Source organism: Eleutherodactylus coqui, chromosome 1 (assembly GCF_035609145.1).
Source record: "Eleutherodactylus coqui strain aEleCoq1 chromosome 1, aEleCoq1.hap1, whole genome shotgun sequence".
Classification (NCBI taxonomy): domain Eukaryota; kingdom Metazoa; phylum Chordata; class Amphibia; order Anura; family Eleutherodactylidae; genus Eleutherodactylus; species Eleutherodactylus coqui.
Window position 1 is genome coordinate 201,946,415 of NC_089837.1, and position 27,213 is coordinate 201,973,627.

Consider the following 27,213-nt stretch of genomic DNA (forward strand, 5'->3'; position numbering starts at 1 on the left):
TCATGAAAAACTACAATAATAGAAGCACAAACATTTATGAAGGTGAGTTTCCATATAACTGTGATATCTACCTCTTTTAAAGGAAGTCATATTTTCTGATTAACAGACTGAACATTTCAGCAGCAGTGTAATAGAACATAGGATTCTATTTATTTTTCTGTTTTCATTTTGAAGGTTTTTTTTTAAAGTGCTCCATTGCCCAACTTGCAATTGGTCAAACAGTACCAATTTCTATGGTGTTTGAAATTTTACCAGCATATTAAAATGTAGACCAGATTTTACTATAAATATATTTCATTTGTATTCTTCTTAAATTTCTGTATGACTAAGTGCATATAAAATGAGAATCCTTGAAATATACTAGTTTTCATACTGATCACTAAAAGAACACACAATAGCTCACCTGTCAGCTTTGCTGTGTAGACTGGGGCAAATGGTGTAGGATTTAATGACAGTTTGATTGTACTGCTGAATGCCTAGATAAGGCATGATAGATAACACTATTCGCTCAGATAAGGCATTGTATGCATTTCCCCTTCCAGTCTCTGGTTTATAACGGAGATGACTGAATTTCATTGCTTGCTGTAGAGTGTAATAATTTTTAATATTTTTCTGTGAATTGACACTAGAGATGAGCGAACGTACTCGTCCGAGCTTGATACTCGTTCGAGTATTAGCGTGTTCGAGATGCTCGTTACTCGTAACGAGTACCATGCAGTGTTCGGGTTACTTTCACTTTCCTCTCTGTGACGTTAGCGCGCTTTTCTGGCCAATTGAAAGACAGGGAAGGCATTACAACTTCCCCCTGCGACGTTCAAGCCCTATACCACCCCCCTGCAGTGAGTGGCTGGCGAGATCAGGTGTCACCCGAGTATAAAAATCGGCCCCTCCCGCGGCTCGCCACAGCTGCGTTCTGACATAGAAGAGGGAAAGTGCTATCTTGTTGGAGCTGCTATAGGGAGAGTGTTAGGAGTATTTTAGGCTTCAAGAACCCCAACGGTCCTTCTTAGGGCCACATCTAACCGTGTGCAGTACTGTGGAGGCTGCTTTTTGCAGTGTTGCACTTTTTTTTTTTTTGGTATATCGCCCGTGCAGAGCATTGCGCCCTGCAGTAATACTCCAGGGTCAGAAGCGCTTAGGCAGGGACAGAAGACATATTGATTGAATATAGGCAGTGGGCCTTTGCAAAAAAATTTGGGGAAAAAAATCTATTTGGGCTGCCTGTGACTGTCCTCAGTGTTCTGGGTCTGTGTTGGGTGTAGTAGTTCTCCAAATTCATACGCAGCCAGCTAAGTGTTACAGCAGGCTTGCGCAAAATTATTTCCTGGCTCTGTCTGGGCTGTGAAATCACCGCTGTATTGCAGTTCACAGTGCAACACTCTGCAGTTCTTTGACATACTCCAGGGCCAGAAGTGCTTAGGCAGGGACAGAAGACATATTGATTGAACATAGGCAGTGGGCCTTTGCAAAAAAATTTGGGGAAAAAAATCTATTTGGGCTGCCTGTGACTGTCCTCAGTGTTCTGGGTCTGTGCTGGGTGTAGTAGTTCTCCAAATTCATATGCAGCCAGCTAAGTGTTACAGCAGGCTTGCGCAAAATTATTTCCTGGCTCTGTCTAGGCTGTGAAATCACCGCTGTATTGCAGTTCACAGTGCAACACTCTGCAGTTCTTTGACATACTCCAGGGCCAGAAGCGCTTAGGCAGGGACAGAAGACATATTGATTATTGATTGAATATAGGCAGTGGGCCTTTGCAAAAAAATTTGGGGAAAAAAATCTATTTGGGCTGCCTGTGAGTGTCCTCAGTGTTCTGGTTCTCTGCTGGGTGTAGTAGTTCTCCAAATTCATACGCAGCCAGCTAAGTGTTACAGCAGGCTTGCGCAAAATTATTTCCTGGCGTTCCGTAAGCGAAGTCAGCCTCCAACCACAGACCAATAAGCGGCACATTTAATTACAGCGTTCTGTTTCTGCATTACTGGTAATACAGCATGCTGAGGGGTAGGGGTAGGCCTAGAGGACGTGGACGCGGCCGAGGACGCGGAGGCCCAAGTCAGGGTGTGGGCACAGGCCGAGCTCCTGATCCAGGTGTATCGCAACCGACTGCTGCGGGATTGGGAGAGAGGCACGTTTCTGGCGTCCCCACATTCATCGCACAATTAATGGGTCCACGCGGTAGACCTTTATTAGAAAATGAGCAGTGTGAGCAGGTCCTGTCGTGGATGGCAGAAAGTGCATCCAGCAATCTATCGTCCACCCACAGTTCTGCGCCGTCCACTGCTGCAACTCAGAATCCTCTGGCTGCTGCTCCTCCTTCCTCCCAGCCTCCTCACTCCATTACAATGAGACATTCTGAGGAGCGGGCAGACTCCCAGGAACTGTTCTCGGGCCCCTGCTCAGATTGGGCAGCAGTGGTTCCTCTCCCACCAGAGGAGTTTATCGTGACTGATGCCCAACCATTGGAAAGTTCCCGGGGTCCGGGGGATGAGGCTGGGGACTTCCGGCAACTGTCTCAAGACCTTTCAGTGGGTGAGGAGGACGATGACGTTGAGACACAGTTGTCTATCAGTGAGGTAGTAGTAAGGGCAGTAAGTCCGAGGGAGGAGCGCACAGAGGATTCGGAGGAAGAGCAGCAGGACAATGAGGTGACTGACCCCACCTGGTTTGCTATGCCTACTGAGGACAGGTCTTCAGAGGGGGAGGCAAGGGCAGCAGTAGGGCAGGTTGCAAGAGGCAGTGCGGTGTCCAGGGGTAGAGGCAGGGCCAGACCGAATAATCCACCAACTGTTTCCCAAAGCGCCCCCTCGCGCCATGCCACCCTGCAGAGGCCGAGGTGCTCAATGGTCTGGCAGTTTTTCACTGAGAGTGCAGACGACCGATGAACAGTGGTGTGCAACCTTTGTCGCGCCAAGATCAGCCGAGGAGCCACCACCACCAGCCTCACTACCACCAGCATGCGCAGACATATGATGGCCAAGCACCCCACAAGGTGGGACGAAGGCCGTTCACCACCTCCGGTTTGCACCGCTGCCTCTCCCCCTGTGCCCCAACCTGCCACTGAGATCCAACCCCCCTCTGAGGACACAGGCACTACCGTCTCCTGGCCTGCACCCACACCCTCACCTCCGCTGTCCTCGGCCCCATCCAGCAATGTCTCTCAGCGCACCGTCCAGCCGTCGCTAGCGCAAGTGTTTGAGCGCAAGCGCAAGTACGCCGCCACGCACCCGCACGCTCAAGCGTTAAATGTGCACATAGCCAAATTTATCAGCCTGGAGATGCTGCCGTATAGGGTTGTGGAAACGGATTCCTTCAAAAGTATGATGGCGGCGGCGGCCCCGCGCTACTCAGTTCCCAGTCGCCACTACTTTTCCCGATGTGCCGTCCCAGCCCTGCACGACCACGTCTCCCGCAACATTGTACGCACCCTCACCAACGCGGTTACTAGCAAGGTCCACTTAACAACGGACACGTGGACAAGCACAGGCGGGCAGGGCCACTATATCTCCCTGACGGCACATTGGGTGAATTTAGTGGAGGCTGGGACCGAGTCAGAGCCTGGGACCGCTCACGTCCTACCCACCCCCAGAATTGCGGGCCCCAGCTCGGTGGTGGTATCTGCGGCGGTGTATGCCACCTCCACTAAAACTCCTCCTCCAACGCAACCTCTGTCTCGCAATCAAGATGTGTCAGCAGCAGCAGCACGTTACCAGCAATCGGAGTCGCGCGGCGTGGCAGCACAGCGGTGGGCAAGCGTCAGCAGGCCGTGCTGAAACTACTCAGCTTAGGAGATAAGAGGCACACGGCCCACGAACTGCTGCAGGGTCTGACAGAGCAGACCGACCGCTGGCTTGCGCCGCTGAGCCTCCAACCGGGCATGGTCGTGTGTGACAACGGCCGTAACCTGGTGGCGGCTCTGCAGCTCGGCAGCCTCACGCACGTGCCATGCCTGGCCCACGTCTTTAATTTGGTGGTTCAGCGCTTTCTGAAAAGCTACCCATGCTTGTCAGACCTGCTCGGAAAGGTGCGCCGGCTCTGCGCACATTTCCGCAAGTCCCACACGGACGCTGCCACCCTGCGCACCCTGCAACATCGGTTTAATCTGCCAGTGCACCGACTGCTGTGCGACGTGCCCACAAGGTGGAACTCTACGCTCCACATGTTGGCCAGGCTCTATGAGCAGCGCAGAGCTATAGTGGAATACCAACTCCAACATGGGCGGCGCAGTGGGAGTCAGCCTCCTCAATTCTTTTCAGAAGAGTGGGCCTAGTTGGCAAACATCTGCCAGTTCCTTGGAAAGTTTGAGGAGTCTACCCAGGTGGTGAGCGGCGATGCTGCAATCATTAGCGTCACCATTCCTCTGCTATGCCTCTTGAGAAATTCCCTGCAAAGCATAAAGGCAGACGCTTTGCGCTCGGAAACAGAGCCGGGGGAAGACAGTATGTCGCTGGATAGTCAGAGCACCCTCCTGTCTATATCTCAGCGCGGTGAGGAGGAGGAGGAAGATGAGGAGGAGGGGGAAGAGAGAGCTTGGCCCACTGCTGAGGGTACACATGCTACTTGCCTGTCATCCTTTCAGCGTGTATGGCCTGAGGAGGAGGAGGAGTATGGGGAGGAGGAGGATCCTGAAAGTGATCTTCCTAGTGAGGACAGCCATGTGTTGCGTACAGGTACCCTGGCACACATGGCTGACTTCATGTTAGGATGCCTTTCTCGTAACCCTCGCGTTACATGCATTCTGGCCACTACGGATTACTGGGTGTACACACTGCTTGACCCACGGTATAAGGAGAACCTTTCCACTCTCATACCCGAAGAGGAAAGGGGTTTGAGAGTGATGCTATACCACAGGACCCTGGCGGACAAACTGATGGTAAAATTCCCATCCGACAGCGCTAGTGGCCGAAGGCGTATTTCCGAGGGCCAGGTAGCAGGGGAGGCACGGAGATCAGGCAGCATGTACAGCCCAGGCAGGGGAACACTCTCTAAGGCCCTTGACAGCTTTATGGCTCCCCAGCAAGACTGTGTCACCGCTCCCCAGTGAAGGCTGAGTCGGCGGGAGCACTGTAAAAGGATGGTGAGGGAGTAAGTAGCCGATCGCATGACCGTCCTCCGTGACGCCTCTGCCCCCTACAACTACTGGGTGTCGAAGCTGGACACGTGGCCTGAACTCGCGCTCTATGCCCTGGAGGTGCTTGCTTGTCCTGCGGCTAGCGTCTTGTCAGAGAGGGTGTTTAGTGCGGCTGGGGGAATCATCACAGATAAGCGTACCCGCCTGTCCACCGACAGTGCCGAAAGGCTTACACTCATCAAGATGAACAAAGCCTGGATTTCCCCAGACTTCTCTTCTCCACCAGCGGACAGCAGCGATACCTAAACAATACGTAGGCTGCACCCGCGGATGGAAGCATCGTTCTCTATCCCCATCAAAAACGGGGACCTTTTTGCTTCATCAATCTGTGTATAATATTCCTCCTCCTCCTCCTCCTGTTCCTCCTCCTGAAACCTCACATAATCACGCCGAACGGGCAATTTTTCTTAGGCCCACAAGGCTCAGTCATATAATTTTTCTAAACAATTTTTATACGTTTCAATGCTCATTAAAGCGTTGAAACTTTCACCTCAACCAATTTTTATTTTAACTGGGCTGCCTCCAGGCCTAGTTACCAATTAAGCCACATTAACCAAAGCGATTAATGGGTTTCACCTGCCCTCTTGGTTGGGCATGGGCAATTTTTCTCAGGTACATTAGTACTGTTGGTACACCAATTTTTGGGGGCCCTCGCCTACAGTGTAATCAAATTAATTTTTAGCCCACCTGCATTACAGCTGACGTTACATCAGCTGTGTTGGGCACTGCAATGGGATATATTTATGTACCGCCGGTGGGTTCCAGGGAGCCACCCATGCTGTGGGTCCACAGGGAGTTGTAACTGCATGTGTCCACTTCTAAAGAACCCCAGTCTGACTGGGGCATGCAGTGTGGGCCGAAGCCCACCTGCATTAAACATGACATTACCTCAGCTGTGATGGGCAATGCAATGGGATATATTTATGTACCGCCGGTGGCTTCCTGGCACCCACCCATGCTGTGGGTCCACAGGGAGTTGTAACTGCATCTGTCCACTTCTAAAGAACCCCAGTCTGACTGGGGCATGCAGTGTGGGCCGAAGCCCACTTGCATTAAACATGACATTACCTCAGCTGTGATGGGCAATGCAATGGGATATATTTGTGTACCGCCGGTGGCTTCCTGGCACCCACCCATGCTGTCGGTCCACAGGGACTTCACAATAGGGAGTTGTACCTGCCTGTGTCTATGAATTAAAAAGCCCGGTCAGGTTGGGGCATGCAGTGTTGGCCGAAGCCCACCTGCATTTAATCTGACATTAGCTCTGCTGTCCAGGGCACTGCAATGGGATACATTTATGTACAGCCGGTGGGTTCCAGGGAGCCACCCATGCTGTGGGTGCACACGGAATTCCCATTGCGGAGTTGTACCTGCCTGTGACTATTTATAAAAAAACGCGGTCTGACTGGGGCATGCAGACACCTTGACAGAATGAATAGTGTGTGGCACATAGGTTCCCCATTGCTATGCCCACGTGTGCAGCTCCTGATGGCGGTGGCACAGGATTATATTTCTCATTGCTTCTGTACAGCATTGTGGGCTATCGCCCCGCCCCTTTTAAAGAGGGTCGCTGCCTAGCCGTGCCAACCCTCTGCAGTGTGTGCCTGCGGTTCCTCTGGCAGACGCACTTATAAATAGACACGAGGGTGGCGTGGCATGAGGGCAGCTGAAGGCTGGGCAGGGACAGTTTGGTGTGCGCTGTGGACACTGGGTCGTGGGGGGGGGTTGGGCAGCATGTTACCCAGGAGAAGTGGCAGCGGAGTGTCATGCAGTCAGTGATTGTGCTTTGTTGGAGGTAGTGTGGTGCTTAGCTAAGGTATGCATTGCTAATAAGGGCTTTTCAGAAGTAAAAGTTGTTGGGAGGGGGGGCCCACTCTTGCCGCTATTGTGGCTTAATAGTGGGACCTGGGAACTTGAGATGCAGCCCAACATGTAGCCCCTCGCCTGCCCTATCTGTTGCTGTGTCGTTCCCATCACTTTCTTGAATTGCCCAGATTTTCACAAACGAAAACCTTAGCGAGCATCTGCGATATACAAAAATGCTCGGGTCGCCCATTGACTTCAATGGGGTTCGTTATTCGAAACGAACCCTCGAGCATCGCGAAAAGTTCGTCTCGAGTAACGAGCACCCGAGCATTTTGGTGCTCGCTCATCTCTAATTGACACCCATTAATTTCAGCTGCCATGAAGCACACATCTCTTACTGTACTATCTATACTAGTGATTCCCAACTGGGGTGCTGCAGTACCCTGGCATGCCATGAAAACCCATAAGGTGCTGCTATCCAGTCCAGTGCCCTAGTGGGTTTTTTTGAGGAACAAAAAATTATATTGGCATCTAGCAGATACGCTGCACACTAGGCACATCTGCTAGATCTACTCCCACTCACACTGCTAATCACTGAGGAGCATACCAGAGATTAGTGGATGAGTGCAGTCATCATTCAGTGAGTCTGCCATCTTCCTTCTGTCTTGTTAAGTGTATGTATGATTACCATACAGCAGTCAAAAATGTGGAGAAGCTCAATGAAGAGAGATGAAGAATTCAATGCATTTGCAGTGGTGCCCCAGAGAATAAAAGTTGATCCTATCACTTTAGCTGATACTGTAGTAACATCATACAACCAAGTAAATCTGAGCCCTGCTTCCCTGACCCTACATAGAACTGTTAGTAGTTTTGCATCAGCATCACTGCTGACAGATTCCCTTTAACTAGTGCAGGGTCGGCATTCATATAGGTGTTTGGTGTGGGCAGGTCTAATTCAATTAGGGGTCTGGAGCCTCATTTTATTATGGGGTTTGTAAATTGTATCTTTAAAGCCCTATTTAGTATTTAGACACAACGAATATCGCTCAAAATATGCTCAAAAGACGTCTTTTGAGCGATAATCGTTGTATCTAAATATGCCCACCTTTCAGTTTTCTGGCGACCGATGGTTTTCAGTTCTGCTTGAAGACCATCGTCCAGCAGAACAGCTGATAAACAGGACTGCACATTGTGCTCTGCCAGCGGAGATCTAATAACAGCTGATAACATTGTTACAGCTGTTTTCAGTTCTCACCCTCCCCAGCAAAAGAGCTGATTAGCAGGATTGCATGCTGTGTCTGCTGTTCATGGTGCTGAATTCTCCAAGGGGAGCCGCAGCTGAACAATACAGCTAATTACAGAGGTCAGACCTCCTGCTGAGTTCTGTAACAGCTTCCAGAAGCTCATTTGCATGCAAATGAAACTGATAAGTACTAATAGCCATTAGTGCCTATTAGTACTTTTATGCAAAACAATCGCTGATCTTTCAATCTTTTGAAAGATATCTGTGTGTGTAAATGGACCTTAATACTCACTCCGATTTGGGACCACAAAAAGGTAACGCATGTCCATATTCTTTTTTGATTTACTGTTTGTTTGCGGCTCTCTTGCTTGGGAGACGGAAGGACTCGCTTGCTCTCCTGCTCGTCTAGCCCGGCAGGATTACAACGAACCTCTCAAGGATTTGTTATCTGGCTTGCCTGGATATGGGGTGTTAGTGGGGATCCTCTTTGGAGGGCTCCACTATACACCGGGTAAGTTACACCCACCGTATTTTCCTTTCTGGGTTTATGTTTTTGGATTGAAGCATTATCTTCCTATTTTGACCTTCTTGGAGCGCTGTCCTAATTTGTTCATTTATGTAACGCATGTTGATGCATAGAAAGAATTAGTCTTCTCTATAACATGTGTGCTCAGTAGTCTTCTCCATGCAGAGGGTACACAGCAGGAGAATAGCAGTGAGTAGTAAAATACAAATGACAAATTTGATTATATTAATGTCCTTTAATCTATTCACTCATTACCCAATTTACGGGGGTGGTCTGAGATGGCAGAGATTCTTTAAGTACTGCATTACCTTATCTAATAAGAAAGAATAGGGGAATTCACAATCCAAGTCTACTTATTTGCATTTTTAAACAGAGCCTGCTATTTTGTAGATTAATGTTGTAGAAGGCGTTGGTAGGCAGACAAATAGGAAAAAATTTCATAGTCCATTCAAGAGCCGTGCAAAGAAAACACGGTCACTGGAGAAACAATCCACTGTAATTGCAGCAAGAACGATCAAGGTTAAAATAAAAACATTTTCCTTTTTATTATATAACTTTCAGCCATGTTTTTGGCTTTCGAAATGATCCATGCATGATCAGAGTTCAAAATTCCATTTCATTATATACTTTAAGTTTGACAAGTTGCGAAACTTTCAAATTAAAATGCTCAATTTTCAGTAAAAGCGGACTTTGATCATTATTTCCCCAAGCCCTTCCTATACCGTGGATCTTTTCTAACTATGACATGTCTGCACTTGTTCTAGTAACATTCCAGTGCATTTAGCTTTAGTATATCTTTGCTATCTCTTGCTCAGTAAGAATTTTCTTCCAATAGCCAAAGAGCTTAAGGAAATCTCACTGGATTCAAGTCAGGGTAAAATGTCAATGTTGCTACAGAGTCTTTAACCCTTACTCATGTGGGACAGTTATAAAAACACTGATTATTCTTTTTACACTTTCATTTTTTCCTTTTTTTATTACTACAAAGCGATGTATTTCAGGCCCCTGAGGCACTGTAGGGAATTAAGCTGGACTCTGCTGGGAATTGTAAAAAGGCCTTTATTAGTCAAAGCCTTCAATGTACTAAAAGATGGATTGTGGTCCTGATGTTATAAAACGCTGCCTTGTGTGACTGTTATTTGTTCCCACAGTTTCTGCTGACACCTCACTAGCCCCCAAGAAGGCAGGCTATTCTTCCTTCACATTGGCTTTGTTATTAGTGTATTCAATGAAAAAGTATAAAGAAATCACAGTTACTTATTTTGGACACTGTGACAACAGGAAGTCAACCTGTGAAGGAGCAGACAGAGCTTGTCTGCTTGCTAATGACTAAATTCTGCAAAGTTGACAATTCCTCGTAACGGCATTAGCATGTCCAAGTAAGGATCACTCTAAAGGGTCACTGACTATGACTTGTACATAATGCATTTTAGTATTTCTGTGCAAAATCTCATCTTCGGTGTTAAAGTTCAGATTTTAAATCACCTCTTGCACACTTCTAAGAGTCCTTTTAGAGGGGACGATTCCGGGCGCTTAAGTGCCCAACAGTCATCCCAGCGATTATCGCTAATGTATGCTCAGTGAAGAGGGACGGACATTGCTTCCAGCCGCCCACCTCCATCCACAGTAAACAGGCACTTGTTTATAGATGAACAACTGCCTGTTTACACAGGTCAATGTTTGATATTTATGCCTGCCTAAACTGAACGATAAGCAAACAAATTCGTTCATCATTCAGTCACTGGCAGCGTTTACATTGAATGATTATAATTATTCGACGTGCTGGACGCATGCGCCGTGCAATTTTTTTATTTAAATCTCCTGCTTTCTTGCGGTTCTGCGGCATGTCAACAGTGACAGCTGTGGCTGTGCCGCAGATCGGACAGCTTCCATTAACTTCAATGGAAGCCATCCCGTGGGATCCGCAGAAAAATAGAGCATGCTGCGATTTCTTCCCACACGTGCGATCCGCACACCGGGAAAAAAAATCACATCCAAATGCTTTAAATTGTTTTGCTGATGCTAATGCATCCCTACGGGCAGCTTGATTTGCAGGTGCCCCGCATGAGTTCCACAGATCAAATCCGCCCATGGACATTGGGCCTTAGGTCTAATGTCCATGGCATGTGCAGATTTTTTATGCGGGATTCGGCAGCGGATGCACTGCGAGTAGAGATGAGCGAGCATACTCGCTAAGGCTAACTACTCGAGCGAGTAGTGCCTTAGCCGAGTATCCTCCCGCTCATCTGTAAAGATTCCGCTGCTGGCGTGGGTGACAGGTGAGTTGCAGCGGTGAGCAGGGGGAGCGGGGGGGAGAGAGGGAGAGAGGGATCTCCCCTCCGTTCCTCCCCGCTCTCCCCCACCGCTCCCCGCCCGCCGCCGGCACCCGAATCTTTAGACACGAGCGGGCAGATACTCAACTAAGGCATTACTCGCTCAAGTAGTTAGCCTTAGCGAGTATACTTGCTCATCTCTAACTGCGAGTCATCATTGAATTGATTTTTTATTGCCTGCGGGAGATCACGGATTGCAGACTTTTTATCCCTATAAGAACTGCTGAGTCTGAGGATGTGTTATACTTACCTCCCCTGTCGTCTCCTTGGTGTGAGCACTGAAAGCCACCACTCATTGCATTGAGTGGCACTGCTAAATAGTCTTCCCATTCTAATTTTAAAGTGGAAGGACTACTGAGCAGCGCTACTCAATGCATTGAGTGGCAGCTTTCAGTGCTCAGACTTTTATAAGGCTAAAAGTAGGTGACAGGGTCTCTAATCCTTTGATAGTCCAGTAGATTCACAATTGTTTAAAAGACTAATATCAGAGTTTTGTTATTAATGCAGTGTATTCTGAACAGGGACACGTTACAAGTGGTGACCACAAGAGTCTGTCCTGGGACCTGTTCTTTATAATATGTTCATAAGTGACATAGAAGAAGGTTAAACAGGTAAGGTAAATAAGTAAATCTTGTTATTTGTATAGCTCCAACTTATTCCGCAGCCCTTTAAGGTAATTTTTATTTATTACCCCCCACCAAGCTGGGTACTCATTTTGCGGACCTCAGAACGATGAGTCAACTTTGAACTGGCTACCTGAACCAAGCGGGGATTGAACTCGCAACCTTCAGGTCGTGAGCAAGAGCTTAGGACTACATTTATGCTGCCTTAACATCCTGCACCACACAAAGGTTTGTCTGTTTGCTAATGATACGTAAGTGTCGCCAAAATGTAGGACGCATGCGCAGATGCAAAATACGCAGTATACCTCTATATAAATTCGTTGAGGTCTAGTTTTCAAAATGGGGTCATTTGTTTTGGTCACTCAAGGACTCTACAAATGGGCACTGGAGCCTAAAACACTTTCAAGCAAAATTTCTGTTCTGAAAATCACCGGCTGCTCCTTTCGGTTTGGGCCCTGTTGTGCATACTGACAAAAGATTAGGGCCCCACTGGGTATATTTCTGAACACAGGACAAACAGGGGTATCCATTTTGGTGTGAAAGCCTTTATTCATATCTGTGCTGTACAAAAAAAAGCTGTTTTTAAAATAGCACAATTGCCAAAAAAATGAAAATCGAAATTATTTCCTTCTGCTTTGCTTAGATTCATTCAAAAACTGTGGGGTCAAAATACACAGTACACCCCTAGATGAATTCGGTTAGGGGTTTAGTTTTCAAAATGGGGTCATTTGTGGGGGTTCTCTGTCGTTTTGGCCACTCAAGGGCTCTACAAGTGTGTTATGGGGCCTAAATGACCTTCAAGCAAAATGTCTGTTCTGAAAACCACCGGCTGCTCCTTTCAGTTTGGGCCCCGTTGTGCATACGGACATAAGATTAGTGACAGGACAAACAAGGGTATCCATTTTGGGGTGTTAATCCTCATTTTCTTGTGCGCTATAAAAAAAATATCTTTAAAAGTACATATTTGCAAACATATGAAATTTTATTTTTTCTCCTCTAAATTGCACCTGGAAAAAAACTTGGGGTCAAAATACTCCTGACACCCCTCAATGAATATATTAAGGGGTGTAGTTTTTTAAATAGCGGCATTTGTGGGAGTATTTATCATTCTGACACCTACGAGCCTTTGCAATCTTGGCTTGGTGTAGGAAAACAAAATGTTCCTCAAAATGTTGATGAGTAATGTTAAATTTGTACGTCTCCCAAATGGTTAAAAAAAACTAAAGTTTTTCAAATGTGAGCTCAGAATACAGTAAACAGATGCAGATATATATCTTATCAAAAATTTGTACAGTATGTTTGCACATATTTAAGATATTACAGTTGAAAATCTTAAAAAATGACAATTTTTTCCAAAGGTTCCCAATTTTGGCAAATTAATAAATATACACAAATTCTATTGGTCTATTTTTACAACCTAAATGAAGTACAAAATGTGGTGAGAAAACATTGTCAGAATCACTTGGATATGCAAAACCTTTACGGAGTTATCCTACGTTAAAGTGACACATGTCAGATTTCCAAAATTTGGCTTCTTCACTAAGGCGCAAACAGCCTTCGTCACTAAGGGGTTAAAAAAGTTTATTGAAGGACTATTTTTTTGCCAAAACCAATATTAACAAAAATATTATTACACATTGCTGCAAGCTTGTATATTCTGCTGAATAGTGAATGTACAATCTATACAGGCTGTATTAAAGTGAATCTTTACTTTGGAAGTGCTTTACATGATTTTACTGTAAATAGCTCTTGGAGTATAAATGTTAGGGGTAAACAGATCCAGGAGATCCAACGTGGTTTCAAAGTCTAGTAATTCTGTTGAATTGATCATTTCACCACACCTGCAGTTCAACATTGGTGAAACTGAATTGTAGGTTTTGAAAATGCACAGGACGAGGAGAAGGGAGGAATCACTGGTCTACTACCTGGTGCTGATGTCAACAGGAATATAGTGGTTCTATTTTCCATGAATTGATACTAGTTTCCCCATGCTCTAAACAAGCCAAAATGGACTGATAGAAAAACAATAATTCTGTCATTTTTAGCAAACGTTTTGAATAAATGGAGATTCACTTTAATCCCTTAAAGGGGTTGTCTCGCGAAATCAAGTGGGGTTATACACTTCTGTATGGCCATATTAATGCACTTTGTAATATACATCATGCATTAATTATGAGCCATACAGAAGTTATTCACTTACCTGCTCCGTTGCTAGCGTCCTCGTCTCCATGGTTCCGTCTAAATTCGCTGGCGGCTTGCTTTTTTAGACGCGCTTGCGCAGTCCGGTCTTCTGCTCTGAGCACGAGCCGCTTCAGTGTGCTCGCCGCTACAGCTCTTCTGCGCATGCGCAGACGAGCTGCATCTTCTCGGGAGCGCGCTGGAGCGGCCATTCTGCTACCATCCTCTCTTAGAGGAAGGTGCAGAGCTGCCCAGCCGTGCCGAGAAGCCGCCCAGCCCAGCCGCCCAGCAGAGCCGCCCAGCCGCCCAGGTAAGTGATGGGTGACGGACTGACGGGGGTGACGCGTGACTGACTACCGCTGTGGCCCCGGAGCCTACCGCTGGGCCCCGGGGCCTACCGCTGGGGAGCCAGGGCCTACCGCTGGGCCCCGGGCCCTACCGCTGGGCCCCAGGGCCTACCGCTGGGCCACGGGGCCTACCGCTGGGGAGCCAGGGCCTACCGCTGGGGAGCCGGGGCCTACCGCTGGGCCCCGGGCCCTACTGCTGGGCCCCGGAGCCTACCGCTGGGCCCCGGGGCCTACCGCTGGGCCCCGGGGCCTACCGCTGGGGAGCCGGGGCCTACCGCTGGGGAGCCGGGGCGTAGTGTTGGGGAGCCGGGGCTAGCGCGGGGGAGCCGGGGGCTAGCGCGGGGGAGCCGGTGCCTAGCACCGGTTACCTGCTGCCTGGCGGTGGGTGACTGGTCGGCCGCGTTCAATCCCGGGTTCCGGTCGGCGGCTGCGGGGCGTCTGGTCAGGGAGACACAGCTGGTAGTGTCTCGGGAGCGAGCACGTCGGGCTACAGCAAGCGACGGGAAAAGAGCCGGCGGCCATCTTGGGTAAACTTTTTATAAGTTGCTGAAACGCTGGAACTGTAAGTACAAACCAGCTAGAAAAGTCATTTACAGGGGGGGCTTAGTAATGTATGCTTAATTAGGGGGACTGGGCAAAAAAAAATTTCACTGCTTCCTCGAGACAACCCCTTTAAGGGCTTATTCAGATGGGAGAATAAGGGGAGAAGGTGGGCCGGGCCAGGAGCTATTGCACTGAGCTCCCACCCCCTCCCCACCCCTTATCACTGTTTGCAATGGGAGGGGCGGAGAGAGGGCGGAGAGGGGGCGGGAGCTCAGTGCACTAGCTCCCAGCCCATGCCGCCTCCTCCCTTTGCAGAGAGGGGCAGCGTATATCAGCTGGGCGTGAAAACCTGACCAATATACGCCCATCTAAATAAGCCCTAAAGGCCAGGGTATTTCACTCCAAAATGACCAGAAATTTTTAGAGATTTAACCCATGTTTTACAGCTGTCAAAATTACTTTTGCTGTGCCTTTTTTTCGTGACATATTGGGCTATTTTTTAATATTTTTTTACACTAAATTTGTTTTCCGCTTTTTTGATTTATTTGAGGTAAAAAGCTTAAAAAATATGTTTTTTTAATTTACAGCTGTTTATTTTTAAAATGAGTATATTTACACAAAAATAAAGTATATGAATGGGGTGCTCATTTTGTTTTGGTCGTTTTGATATATAATTTGTATAGTCTCGGATTACAGGGCGCATATGGTGATGGTTTAGGTTTCAGTCAGCGGCGGGTCGTCTTCTTTTATATATATATATATATATATATATATATATAATTCAGTATTTTTTTACCATCTATGTCCCTCATGACATAATAACAGCTCTGGGGGTCATTCACATTGTCTTTTCATTCTACACCTTTCTACTGTAATTGGGGCATGCAGTTAAAGGTGAAAACATCCTTCCAGTTTGACAGTAGTCAACAATAAAGCTTATATGGGTCTTCTAACACCCTACAGCTCTGCCATGGCAGGAGGTACCCGGTGGTCATGGGATTGCTGGGTTGAACGGCGGAAGTGACACTTCTGCTTTCTCTATTCACTACTTAGCGCTCATTGAGTGGTATGTAGTCTGCAAGAGAAAAGGCAGAAGCTGTTAAAAACCCACTTTTGCCTCCTCCTTCAGGTTCTCAGCTGTCATTGACAGCCGATGACCTGACCTGCTACTGCTACATTACAGGAGCTTTAATCCCACACCGTATTTTTACTATCAACCAGGATTAAAGCCCAGTGCTGTAAATTTACAGTGCTTAGTCCTTAATGGGTTAAGATTAGAGATGAGCGAACGTACTCGGATAAGCACTACTCGTCCGAGTAATGTGCTTTATCCGAGTATCTCTCCGCTCGTCCTGAAAGATTCGGGGCGCTCCGCTGCTGACAGGTGAGTCGTAGCGGGGAGCAGGGCAGAGCGGGCGGGAGAGAAGGAGAGAAAGATCTCCCCTCCGTTCCTCCCCGCTCTCCCCTGCAGCTCCCCGCTCCGCAGCGCGTCCCGAATCTTTCAGGACGAGCGGAGAGGTACTCGGATTACTCGGACGAGTAGTGCTTATCCGAGTACGTTCGCTCATCTCTAGTTAAGATATATTTTCACTTCTAATCCTTTCATGCAGCAGCATTTGTGGAACACTTTTCTCAAATGTAAAGCCTTTCTTTATTATGCTATACTGTCATAACAAATCTAACCAGAACTAGCAAATAAATTATTTTATTCTAAGCAAAACGCAGTAAACGTGTTGAGACTTTGAGCGTGGTCTTCATGCTTGATGGGAGTCTCTGCTTTACATATTAAAATCAGTTACAAGCTTACATTTTCATTCTTTCACTGAAGACCCCACATCACCTACTTTGTTTGTTAATGCTTCTCTCTATAACCTTTCTGTGTTTCTTGCATCACTACTAATCAATTGATTTTACATTACAACTACTTCTAATTGTCAGTTTTTCTATGAATTATCTATTAATGTTGATTGAGTCCTCTCATAAGTAGCTCCTTCTCATTGGAGCTCCTTCTCATGTTAGAAAATGTAATTGTATTTTTTGTAATAGTATGTAGTATACACCTATAGTAAACACTTTTAGGGCTTATTCAGACAGGCGTATATAGGTCGGGTTTTCACACCCGGCTGATATACGCTGTCCCTCTGTGCAAGGGGAGGAGGCGGGCCTGACCAGGAACTAGTGCACTGAGCTTTGGCCCCTCTCTGCCCTCTTCCTGCCACTTCTTGCAATGGGAGGGGGCAGAATGGGATGAACTTAGCCCCGCCCCCATCTTGGCCCTCCCATTGCAAGCAGTGGTGAGGGGTGGGGAGAGGGGGCGGGAGCTCAGTGCACTAGTTTCCGGCCAGGCCTGCCTCCTCCCCTTGCAGAGAGGGACTGCGTATATCAAACGGGCATGAAAATCTGGCCGATATATGCCTGTCTGAATAAGCCCTTACTAAAACAGGACTGAAGTATAATTACTTTTCAATTTACCCCCTTTCTGGTCATTCCACAGTATGTAAACTAAAAGACTAATGGCACACAGTACTACCTGCGGTATCAGGCTGACACAAAGACAGCCGCTGCTGTTCTAAATTCAGGTGTCTGCAAAAGAACCCTGTGATGTGAATAATGATGTAATAGGGATTCCTTGGTTAGAAAGGGCTGGGAGGGTTGCAAGGAAAATGTCATTTGTGTCTTCTCTGCATGTCTTTGTACACACATCACTGGTAGCAATGCACTAGTGGGTTTTTACCATACAACTATTATTAGTGATTTGTGTATGGGGACAACAAAAAACCCCCACAGAAATAAAGATTTTGCTATAAGCTGTCCATCCATAGTTAATGGGGTCCTAAAGTTAATACAGAAATATAGTCAATTTTTAAAAACAAAAATAAATAAATAAAATGAGAAAAGAATCAAAACATTAAAAAAGTATCATCCTAAAATAAGTGCATGCCAGTCTGAACCTACATGCACCAATGTTAGACATCCTGTGTGACACAAAGACACTTTGCATGGCTGTCAAACTTTTTTTGCAATGTATACAAGTAATCACATAGGTACAGTATAGCTTAATTAGGGGGTACAATATAATTAGGCAAACCCCACTGTCACTGCCTCAAACTATTTTACATGCTGCATCTGGTATATGGAATACGTATGTGAGTTATATAATTACAGCTCTTTTAATGCCAGATACATTTTGTGTAAGATCAGCACCCTTTTATAGAGCCTAATTTTGTTTTCCTGTTTAAAATTTAAGTTTTATGTTTTTTAATAAATCCTTTAGTAAGAAGAGCTCAACTCCATTTCTGATAATTTAGAAAGCCTCATATCACTCCCGAGTTTATGACTTAATGGAGACCAGGGGAAATACATTACATTACCAATTGCAATAAAATGAGAAGTTGTTAATAATTGTGTCTGCATTTAGAAACATCAGATGTAACAGTATCATTCCACAGTCAATATCGTTATAAAAAATGGTTCCAAGGAGACAATGTTCAAAACTGAAGGGCTGAAGAGTTACTGACTTCATACAGCGTCAGCAAAACCATCACGCTCTATTGCTTTAAAATAAAGTGATGGCCATCAAAAAACATTTTCTTATAAATAAAGGGAAACTGGATATTCACCAAACACCCTGCAGTCTTATCCCAGTAAAGACTTTTATTTTAATATTACATTACTCTCCAATGCCTATTAAAGTTATGGTGACTTAGTCATAGCTGGGTAATGCATTTCTGGAAAAGACTAGATTAAAAATTACACAGATTTTTATTCTTTCTAACTATAAAACTTACTTTTTATGGGTATAATGAGCTGAGGAATGACAGGAAGAATCTTTGGTCCTCCATGCTCTAGCATGTCATGGACTCCTTGACGTGCAAAAAACTCATAGGGATGTGCCATTTCACAAAGACCGTCAAAAAACAGAGGCAAGTAGTGATGATAATCCAGTTTCTCAATTTCCACCTAAAACAAGTTAAAATATGTTAGAATTAACATTCAACTGAGAAAATGGAAAAAAAACAACAGCTTAATGAAAGAAATGCTTCCTCTTAAACTATACTTCTAGCAGCAGTAATATTGCAGATATAAACTAATAAAGACACATTGTGGGAAACAGATATTCAAAATTAAGGTAATTGACTGGCTACAAGCTGCAGATAGCCTAAGGGGTTTCACAACACTTGAATGCTTTGTTACTACTATGACAGTCAATGTCAAATTTCTTGTGGATTTCTAGTAAAATGAACATATATATGTATGCATCATTAATTTTAATTAATTTTTGTTTCACTTTACTATTACTAACATTGTATTTGAACATTCTTTTTTTGTATTTGTATGTTTGTTTTTATCTTAATACACTCAATGTCGGAAAACAAAATCAAGCACCTACCAGGAGTTGTCAGAATTGAATGAAACTTTATATGTGTAATTGTAACATCGATATAAGTAAGTGATTACATTATCAGAGATAACTGAACACTTGAAGGTAGGCTCTAGTACCTTGTTAGGTTGTTTCTATCTTGGATGCAAGATGTGATACAGGTGGGCCTGGGGCATACAGGCTCTGTATAGTATCCTACAGTATATCGGTCCATGCTTGCTGTAACTGATCCTCTAGATTGGGCCAACTTCTAGACGGTTTAAGTTGGCATTCCAGATGATCCCATACATGTTCTATTGGTAATAAATCTGCCAATTGGGTAGTCCACAGAAGTGTGGCAATGTTGTGGAGGCATTCCTGTGACACCCTTGTTATGTGTCGCTGAGCATTATCCTGCTGGAAAATTATTCTTGGAAGCCATGCCATGAGAGGAACACATGTGGCTATAATATGTCCTGAAAATATCACTGAGCTGTCATTGTCCCTCTACCACTACTAGGGGTGACTGACTGTCATATGTGATGGCCCACTCAGACCACCACACCAGCAGTGGAGGCAGTGTGCCACTCCACAGCAAAGGCAGGATTGAGGAGCTCACCCCTAGGTCTCCAGACATGGACACAGCCATTGTCAGTGCTCAAATTAAACCTAGATTTGTCGCTGAAGACAATCCGGTTCCACTCTGTAGCAGTCCAATTTAGGCATTCAGAACACCACTGCAAAAGGAAGCAACAGTGGGTGGGTGTCAAAGGCAGTACATGTAATAGGTGCCCTGAGACCACATGTCCTTCAGCCAATCACCTGGAAATAGTTCCGACAGACACAGGGACCTGTAACAATAGTGCTAATTGCCTCTTAATGGTGGATAATGAAACAGACGGAGCTGCTCATGTTTGTCATACAATCAGATCATCCTCTCTACCAGTGGACTGTTAAGAGCGTCCTGAGCCTGGTCATCTTGTGTGCATGCCCTCACACATCCACTGGTCCCAACACCTCCCAACATTCTTGTCAAAACGGCCCAGGTGGTGGGCAATTTGTTCCAATAATATGTCCCCTCTCAAACTCTGTTAACTGGCTAAAATCGTAGAGGTGTCTAGTGGTCAACAAGCGGAAAAAGAGGTCCACTACACACAAATAACCTCCTGTGAACCTTTTTATATGCCAACGGTGGAACCACTTTTAAGGCCTCAGGTGGTAACACCGTTCATCTAATTACACCACAACTCTAATCCTTTGCATATCTGCCTGAGATGTGACTATAGGCTGCATTTTGCAGCAAAACAAGAACTCCTTTGAGGGGCTTAATTTTTTTTCTACTATGAGTGTAGTTACCTATGTATTACATACTGTATTTATAATCTTTGCAAAGTGGCAAAAATGGAGAACACAAATAAATGTTTGTTCCTTAACAACCTTTCTGTAGAATGGACCATGTTTTTATCATTATGGTTACTGTACGTCATAAAGACTAAAGTGCAGAGGAAATGAAATATAAACAGGTTTGGCTCTAACTTGGACCTATCACATTCCTTGAATTGATTCCTGTTCTTTTAAAGGTCCTTCTATATGGCACGATTATTATAAAAATAATAATAATAATAATATATTAATCCTTATTCATATAGCTCCAACATATTCCGCAATACTTACAAGACAGGGGGAACAGAGACAAAACCACGGTTACATATACTAAAATCATTGTCTGAATGCGACCTAAAGAGCACTAACATATTTCGCAGAACACACAAATTACTAAGCACTTTGCCACCAGGCTGCCCAATATGCTCTTATCAGACAGATGTTGGATTTCAAAGTAAGACAGTCATTAATGGCCTCCACTACAGCACTGTAAGTCCAGTCATGACACTGCACCTGTGCATTTGATGATGACGAGGGTTAATGACTATTTCAATTTTTAAAAGAAAAAAATGTAAGTGTAGATATAAACAGAGTCTCACTTTAGGAAATATTCCGAGTGCACGGACGAAACGAAATCATAAAATATTATTTAAACCAACTATCTTATAGCGGTAGCTGTAAAAGCTTAGCTGTAGAGCTGTAGTTTCTCCCTATGTTAGTTTCTGCATTGCATATTTTGCCACTAGCACATAATTTGTAGGACACCACAAAGAGGAATAATGAATAATGTTTGTTTTAATTAGCCATATGTTAATAGTTTACTGTAAAGGCTGCAGAACCTGTTTTATGACCCGAAAAAATGTTCATTTCTGCAATGTTCTGCCAAAAAATATCTGAAATGTACTTGTGGTAAATTGCTGTATTCAGAGTATTGGTTTGTTAAAGTCATTCCTCAGCAGAGATTAAATTCACCCGTATGACACTGAGGCCCACATGTTATATATGGAGTCAGAGCTCTGCTTGAAATGTCTTTTCTTTATTTCCTTTCAACTTGTGAAATGTAACAAATGGAATTAGAAAAAATTGATATACTTGTTAGAAAAGTATTATTACTTGTTCATAAACGCTATCAACTGTGGTGCTGCTTTCTTGTAAAATATCACACCCCTTTGTGTGCTAATAAACCTAGTGGCATATGACGGTTATCCTCCATCCAGGTCATGGTATATTGTGTAGTGGTAAATCAACTAGGATTTTATGTAATTGTGCATCATAGCGGTTTGTCAACTCTAAAATCAGATTGTCAGTTTTCTACACATCTTGTTTGGTCAATGATTAATTCACCAAATTGTGTTTACAAACATTAGAATTGGGAAAGATTCCAAGGGTACTTTCACATGGGACGACTATTGGGTGCATAAGTGCCCGATAGCCATCTCAACAATTATCGCTCCTGTGTTACTCTGAATGGAGGCGGGCAGTTGGAAGAGATCTAGTAACCAATTACTGTTCCTGTGTGACAGCAGAGGAGCAATAATTGCTCACTAAATGGAGGTTGAACACGCCAAGATATTTTCCAGCTGCCCGGCTCCATTCAGCGTAAACAGGAAGTCATTTATAGATGAATGTCTGCAGTTTACATGGGCCAACACTCACTTGGTTTTAAGTTGAGGTGAAAAACGAGTGACTCCCAAAAAGTGAGTGGTTCTCGCTCATTTGCTCTGTCAGGTCCCGTGTTTTCTTTAGAGTGACAACTCTCTCGATTATCAGCCCATGTAAAATGCCCTAATATCATTTTCTTATAAGCATTGAACACATAGACTATCAACAGGCTTTTTTTAGGTAAGCTACAAGTGCAAATATAAAGTAGCATACTGATAATTTCCTTTACTTATGTTATCTGATTGTGAATACTACAATTTAAAGTAATAGAATTGCCCAGTGTTAGACTCAACCAACCACAGGAAATAAGGTAACCTTTCGTACCAACCAACTGCATGTCCACTTTTAATTGCATCAGAAAATCCTAAATTATAACAGCACACAAGAGCATATAATCAAAGGATTTGTAGGTTATTTGACCCAAAATAGCATTACCACATATCAGCAAATTTTGTTTAGTTTTGCAGCTTTCAGGGGGTTGTGTGCTGTTGGATATCATGGGTCTTATTGATATTCTGTTTAGCCGGTTCAACCTTCTAAGTGTTTTATAGCTTTGTAATGTGCAAATTCATTTTTGAGAAAAAGCTTTCTTCATAGCAGACTAATGTGACTTTTATACTAAAGTCACCACAAAAAAAATACAATAACTTTGTTTCAGTTTTCGGCCGGATGGACCAATGCTTTTTCCTTACCTAAGGTAGGAGTTATATCTGGTTTATGCAACTAAACCGATGCCAAAAGCAAGACAACAACTGCTGTGTGTGCTACATTTATTTACCTCCTGCCATGTTGTTCCATCATAAAATACTCTGCACTTTACTAGGTCACTGAAAAATCTTTCTATCATTGCTACCGATGAGAACACAAGCTTGTAAAAGTCTTAACCCTCACAAAAGGAAGTAAGAGCAAGATGATGTTCCGAATTACCAAAAAACAATTAAGATGATCATCAGTGATTATAGAATTGCACACGAAAACATGAACCAAAGACTAAAAGTACAAGGTGACTAGATGAAAAAGAATAATAGCTGCTAAGTGAATGTTGAGCAAAGGAAGATGTTATGTGGAGGTCTTCAAAGTAACCCTCAACACAGAGGCGTAACTTGAAGCTCCTGGGCCCCCTTGCAAAACTGTAACAGGGCCCCCAACTATAATGCTTTATTCATAGTACTGGGCTCCCCATATGGAGAAGAGAGGCCTATGGACCCCTAAGGCTCCTGGGCCCGGGTGCAACCGCATCTCCTGCATCCCCCATAGTTACACCAGTGCCTCAACCTGTACCCACCAATATTGAATTGCATTCTTGTACTACAGTATCCTTCAGCATATATACATGCATGTATATACAACTGTTGCAGAGAAACCATGTGAGAAATCATCTCTAAATGCACATAAGGAGTAGTTCGCTATTTATTTATGTAAAAGGACTGTCAAAGAGCTACTCGTTTACTGCAAATCCAATATAAGATGCTAAGTGTGACTTTGCCCTCTAAACTCCTATTCATTTTAGCCTGAATTACTCACTTTATATAGGACTTTTTCAATTAAGAAATTGATCATTTGGCACTGTTTCAAGGCCTTACTTCTGAGCTATTTCAATTTCTGTAATACGTATTCCTATAACGTGACCTTTCAAGGTTATAGAATCAGCTTGTTGAATTAACTACTTTAGTGCTGGCGGAAGAAGGCATAGATGAGAGTATAATGCATAATAAAGGGCTATACATTTATCTCCTCTCAATATAAAGTCTATACTATGTTTGTCTAATGTGCTTTGTTTTCCTATATGTACAGTTTCAAATATTTATCTTCTTTATGGGGAAGATAAACTCTCTTCATAATTAAACAAAAAATACATTCACAAACTCATTGATTTAGCCTTACTGATCTTATACTCTTCCATTGATTAACCCCTTTGAGTGGCGGGTTTCCTACCACCCTGTCGTGCCCACCAGGGCAGGTTTTTTTAAATGGTCTGATCATTGAATTTCAACTAATTTTGCAGTTGCGTTCCAAGAGCCATAACTTTTTCATTTTTCCATTGACACGGCCATATGAGGGCTTGTTTTTTGTGGGACAAGTTGTACTTTTTGATGGCATCATTTTGGGGTATATATAATGTATTGCAGAACTTTTGTAAAAACATTTGTAGGGAGATTGGAGGAAAAAAAAGAAATTCTGCCATTTTGTTTTTTGGATTTCATTTTTACGGCGTTCAACATGCAGAATAAATAGTGTGATATCATTATTCTCCGAGTCAGCACGATTCTGGCAATACCAAGTTTATACAGTTTTTATGTTTCGGGGAGGAAAAAAGAAAAAAAGTGGCCATGTCATTAAGGGGTTAAATAATGTACCAACTTCCTTCTCTGGGTCATTACGACACATGGATACCACATGTGTGATTTTATTTTACATTTTTTACAAAGTAAAGGGAGACAAGTGTTTTTATTTTTATTTATTTTGATAATTTTTTTACTTTTGTTTTTGTTTTTTTTTACTTTTTTTTTTTTTTGTCCCTTTAGGGGACTTCCACAGGGACCCATCAGGACCCCCTGATCACTTTCTGGAGGTCCGATGGTGACAGCCCTTTACATGCTGCAGTCACATAGACTGCAGCATGTAAAGGGTTAACACAGCAGAGATAAGAGGTTTTCTCTGATCTCTGCTGTAAGAGCTGGTACCTAACTGTCCTCTGACAGCCAAGCATCAGCTCTCCCTGCCACAGAGATCATCGGCTTGCTTCTGACAAGCCGTTGGTCTCTATGGCAACCTATAAACAAAGCAGGAGACTTAGAAGCAGGAGATTGCCGGCATATCGGCAATATCTTCTGCTTCTGTTGTTCAAAGGCCTTGCTTTGTTCTCTGTGGGACAGTGCAGGCAGAGCACAATGTCACAGCTTGTGGCACTGTGCTCTGCAGCTCCCATAGTGATACATAGCCCGGAAATCTTCCGGGCTATATCGCTATGGGCAGTGGAGCTGGTCCCGGAAAATTTCCGGGCGTGCCACTCAAGGGGTTAATATCTAAAAAGTACACATTTGCAAACAAAATAAAAATCCTGCCTTCTGGCTGAAAAGGGGACATATTTGTATCAATTCTAAGTAGTTCCAATCTTTTTAGAAACAAAAAATATTAAGATGTCCAATTCAACTGGATCTTGCTTATATTAACCCCTTAGTGACTGAGCTTTTTTGCTTTTTTCCATTTTTGTTTTTTCCTACTCCCTTTTAAAAAATCGTAGCTCCTTAATTTATCCATCGACGTCGCTGTATGAGGGCTTGTTTTTTGCGGGATGAGTTGTATTTTTCAATGGCACTATTTATTGTACCATATAATTTACTGAAAAACTTTTTAAAAATTCTTAGCGGAGAGAAATGGAAAAAAAACGACATTCCACCATCTTTCGGTGCGTCCTGATTCTACAGTACACAAATTGCAACAAAAACGACCTGATATTTTTATTCTATGGGTCAGTACGATTGCTACGATACCAAACTTGTATAGTATTTTTTTTGCTGTAGTACTTTTATTTATTTTTTTTAAGATATTTAATTTTTTTCAATTATTTTCTGCGGTCATTTTGTGCGCGCAATACCTTTTTTATTTTTTCGTTAACGTAGTTGAGCAAGGGCTCATTTTTTGTGGGATGTCCTAAAGTTCCCGATAGTATCAATTTGGAATACATACGACTTTTTGATCGCTTATTATTGCGTTTTTTCTGGGAGACAGGGTAACTAAAAAAGTGTATTTCTGGCGTTCTTTTTTTTTTTTTCAGACGACGTTCACCGTGCGGGAAAAATAATGCACTACTTTGATAGATCGGACTTTTACGGACACGGCGATATCAAATACATATTTTTATTTTATGATTTTGATTTTTTAATAATGGATATGGCAAAAGGGGGGTGATTTAAACTTTTATAACTTTTTTTTTTAACAATTAAAAAAACTTTATTGATTATTTTTTTACATTACTTTGAAGTCCCCCTGGGGAACTTTAACATGCGATGCTTTGATCGCTCCTGCAGTATGACGTAATGCTATAGCATTACATCATACTGCTTTTTTACAGGCAGTGTTTCGAGCCACCCTGTGTGGATGGCTTGATAGGCAGTCTTCTAAGGCAGCCCTGGGGCCATTCATTAGGCCCCCGGCTGCCATGACACCTGCACGGCTCCCCCGATCTCACCGCGGGGGGGCCGTGCGCAGCTATTGCCCGAACGGCCGAGCGCAGCTATTGCCCGCGGGTGTCAGCTGTAATAAACAGCTGCTGCCCACGCTGTATGGAGGGAGATAGCGCCGCTACCTCCCTCCATACACGTCCTGCAACAGCAGGACGTAGTTTTACGATAGGGCCGTCACTAAGGGGTTAAAGCGGTTATTTCACAGTAGTGTTTGTCTTTTTGGGGATTCAAAGCTGAAGCGGAATGTATGTCTGTATCAGTTCAGTTGGGGTTTGCCCAAAAAACACAGTATATTATGTCTATAGATCCAGCAAACTGGCAATGTAGACTGATATAATATATCAGTCTAACTAGAATTACTGAATGTACAAAATTATGATAATTTTAAAAAATGTTAACGTTAAAATGGTAATGGTCACATTGAATACTCGTTGTGTTTTTCCCTTAGATTAAAGCCCCGATTAGGCAGGACCAATGTCAGGCAAACGATGCCCGACGCTCCTGCATGGGAGCTAGTATTGCTGGCTCACAGCGGGGCGGCAGGAGCAGATTTCAGTTCTCGCTCCCCCGGCCCTCTCCATTCAGTTAACATAGTGGCCGTTCAATACTGAATGGCTGCTATTTACCCTGCACTGTCATAGTTAAACTCATTGCTCATCGTTTATGCAGATATCCATGAGACAATTGGATTACTTGATAAGTTTACCTTACAGTTGTGTAAGTTTAGCTTTCATACCACTGTATGTTTATATATATATATATATATAAAATTGCATTTGGTCCGAGATACGCAATTCTCGGTTCCTGAGCATCGTGCAAATATGGGAGTTCCTGCATCTTGTTTGCAGTGATGTGACACAAAATATCCTTGTCAGCGGGCTCTGATATATCAGGCCT

At 44.0% G+C, this 27,213-nt stretch overlaps 1 protein-coding gene across 1 annotated transcript in view; it reads right to left on the reverse strand.

The window, feature by feature from the left end:
- The window catches only part of PACRG (parkin coregulated), a 645,102-nt gene that overhangs the window by 259,926 nt on the left and 357,963 nt on the right, over window positions 1-27,213 (reverse strand). The window contains exon 3 of the mRNA XM_066605428.1: window positions 18,513-18,684. Within this exon, the coding sequence (XP_066461525.1) occupies window positions 18,513-18,684 (172 nt within the window). The remainder of the gene's footprint in view (window positions 1-18,512; window positions 18,685-27,213) is intronic.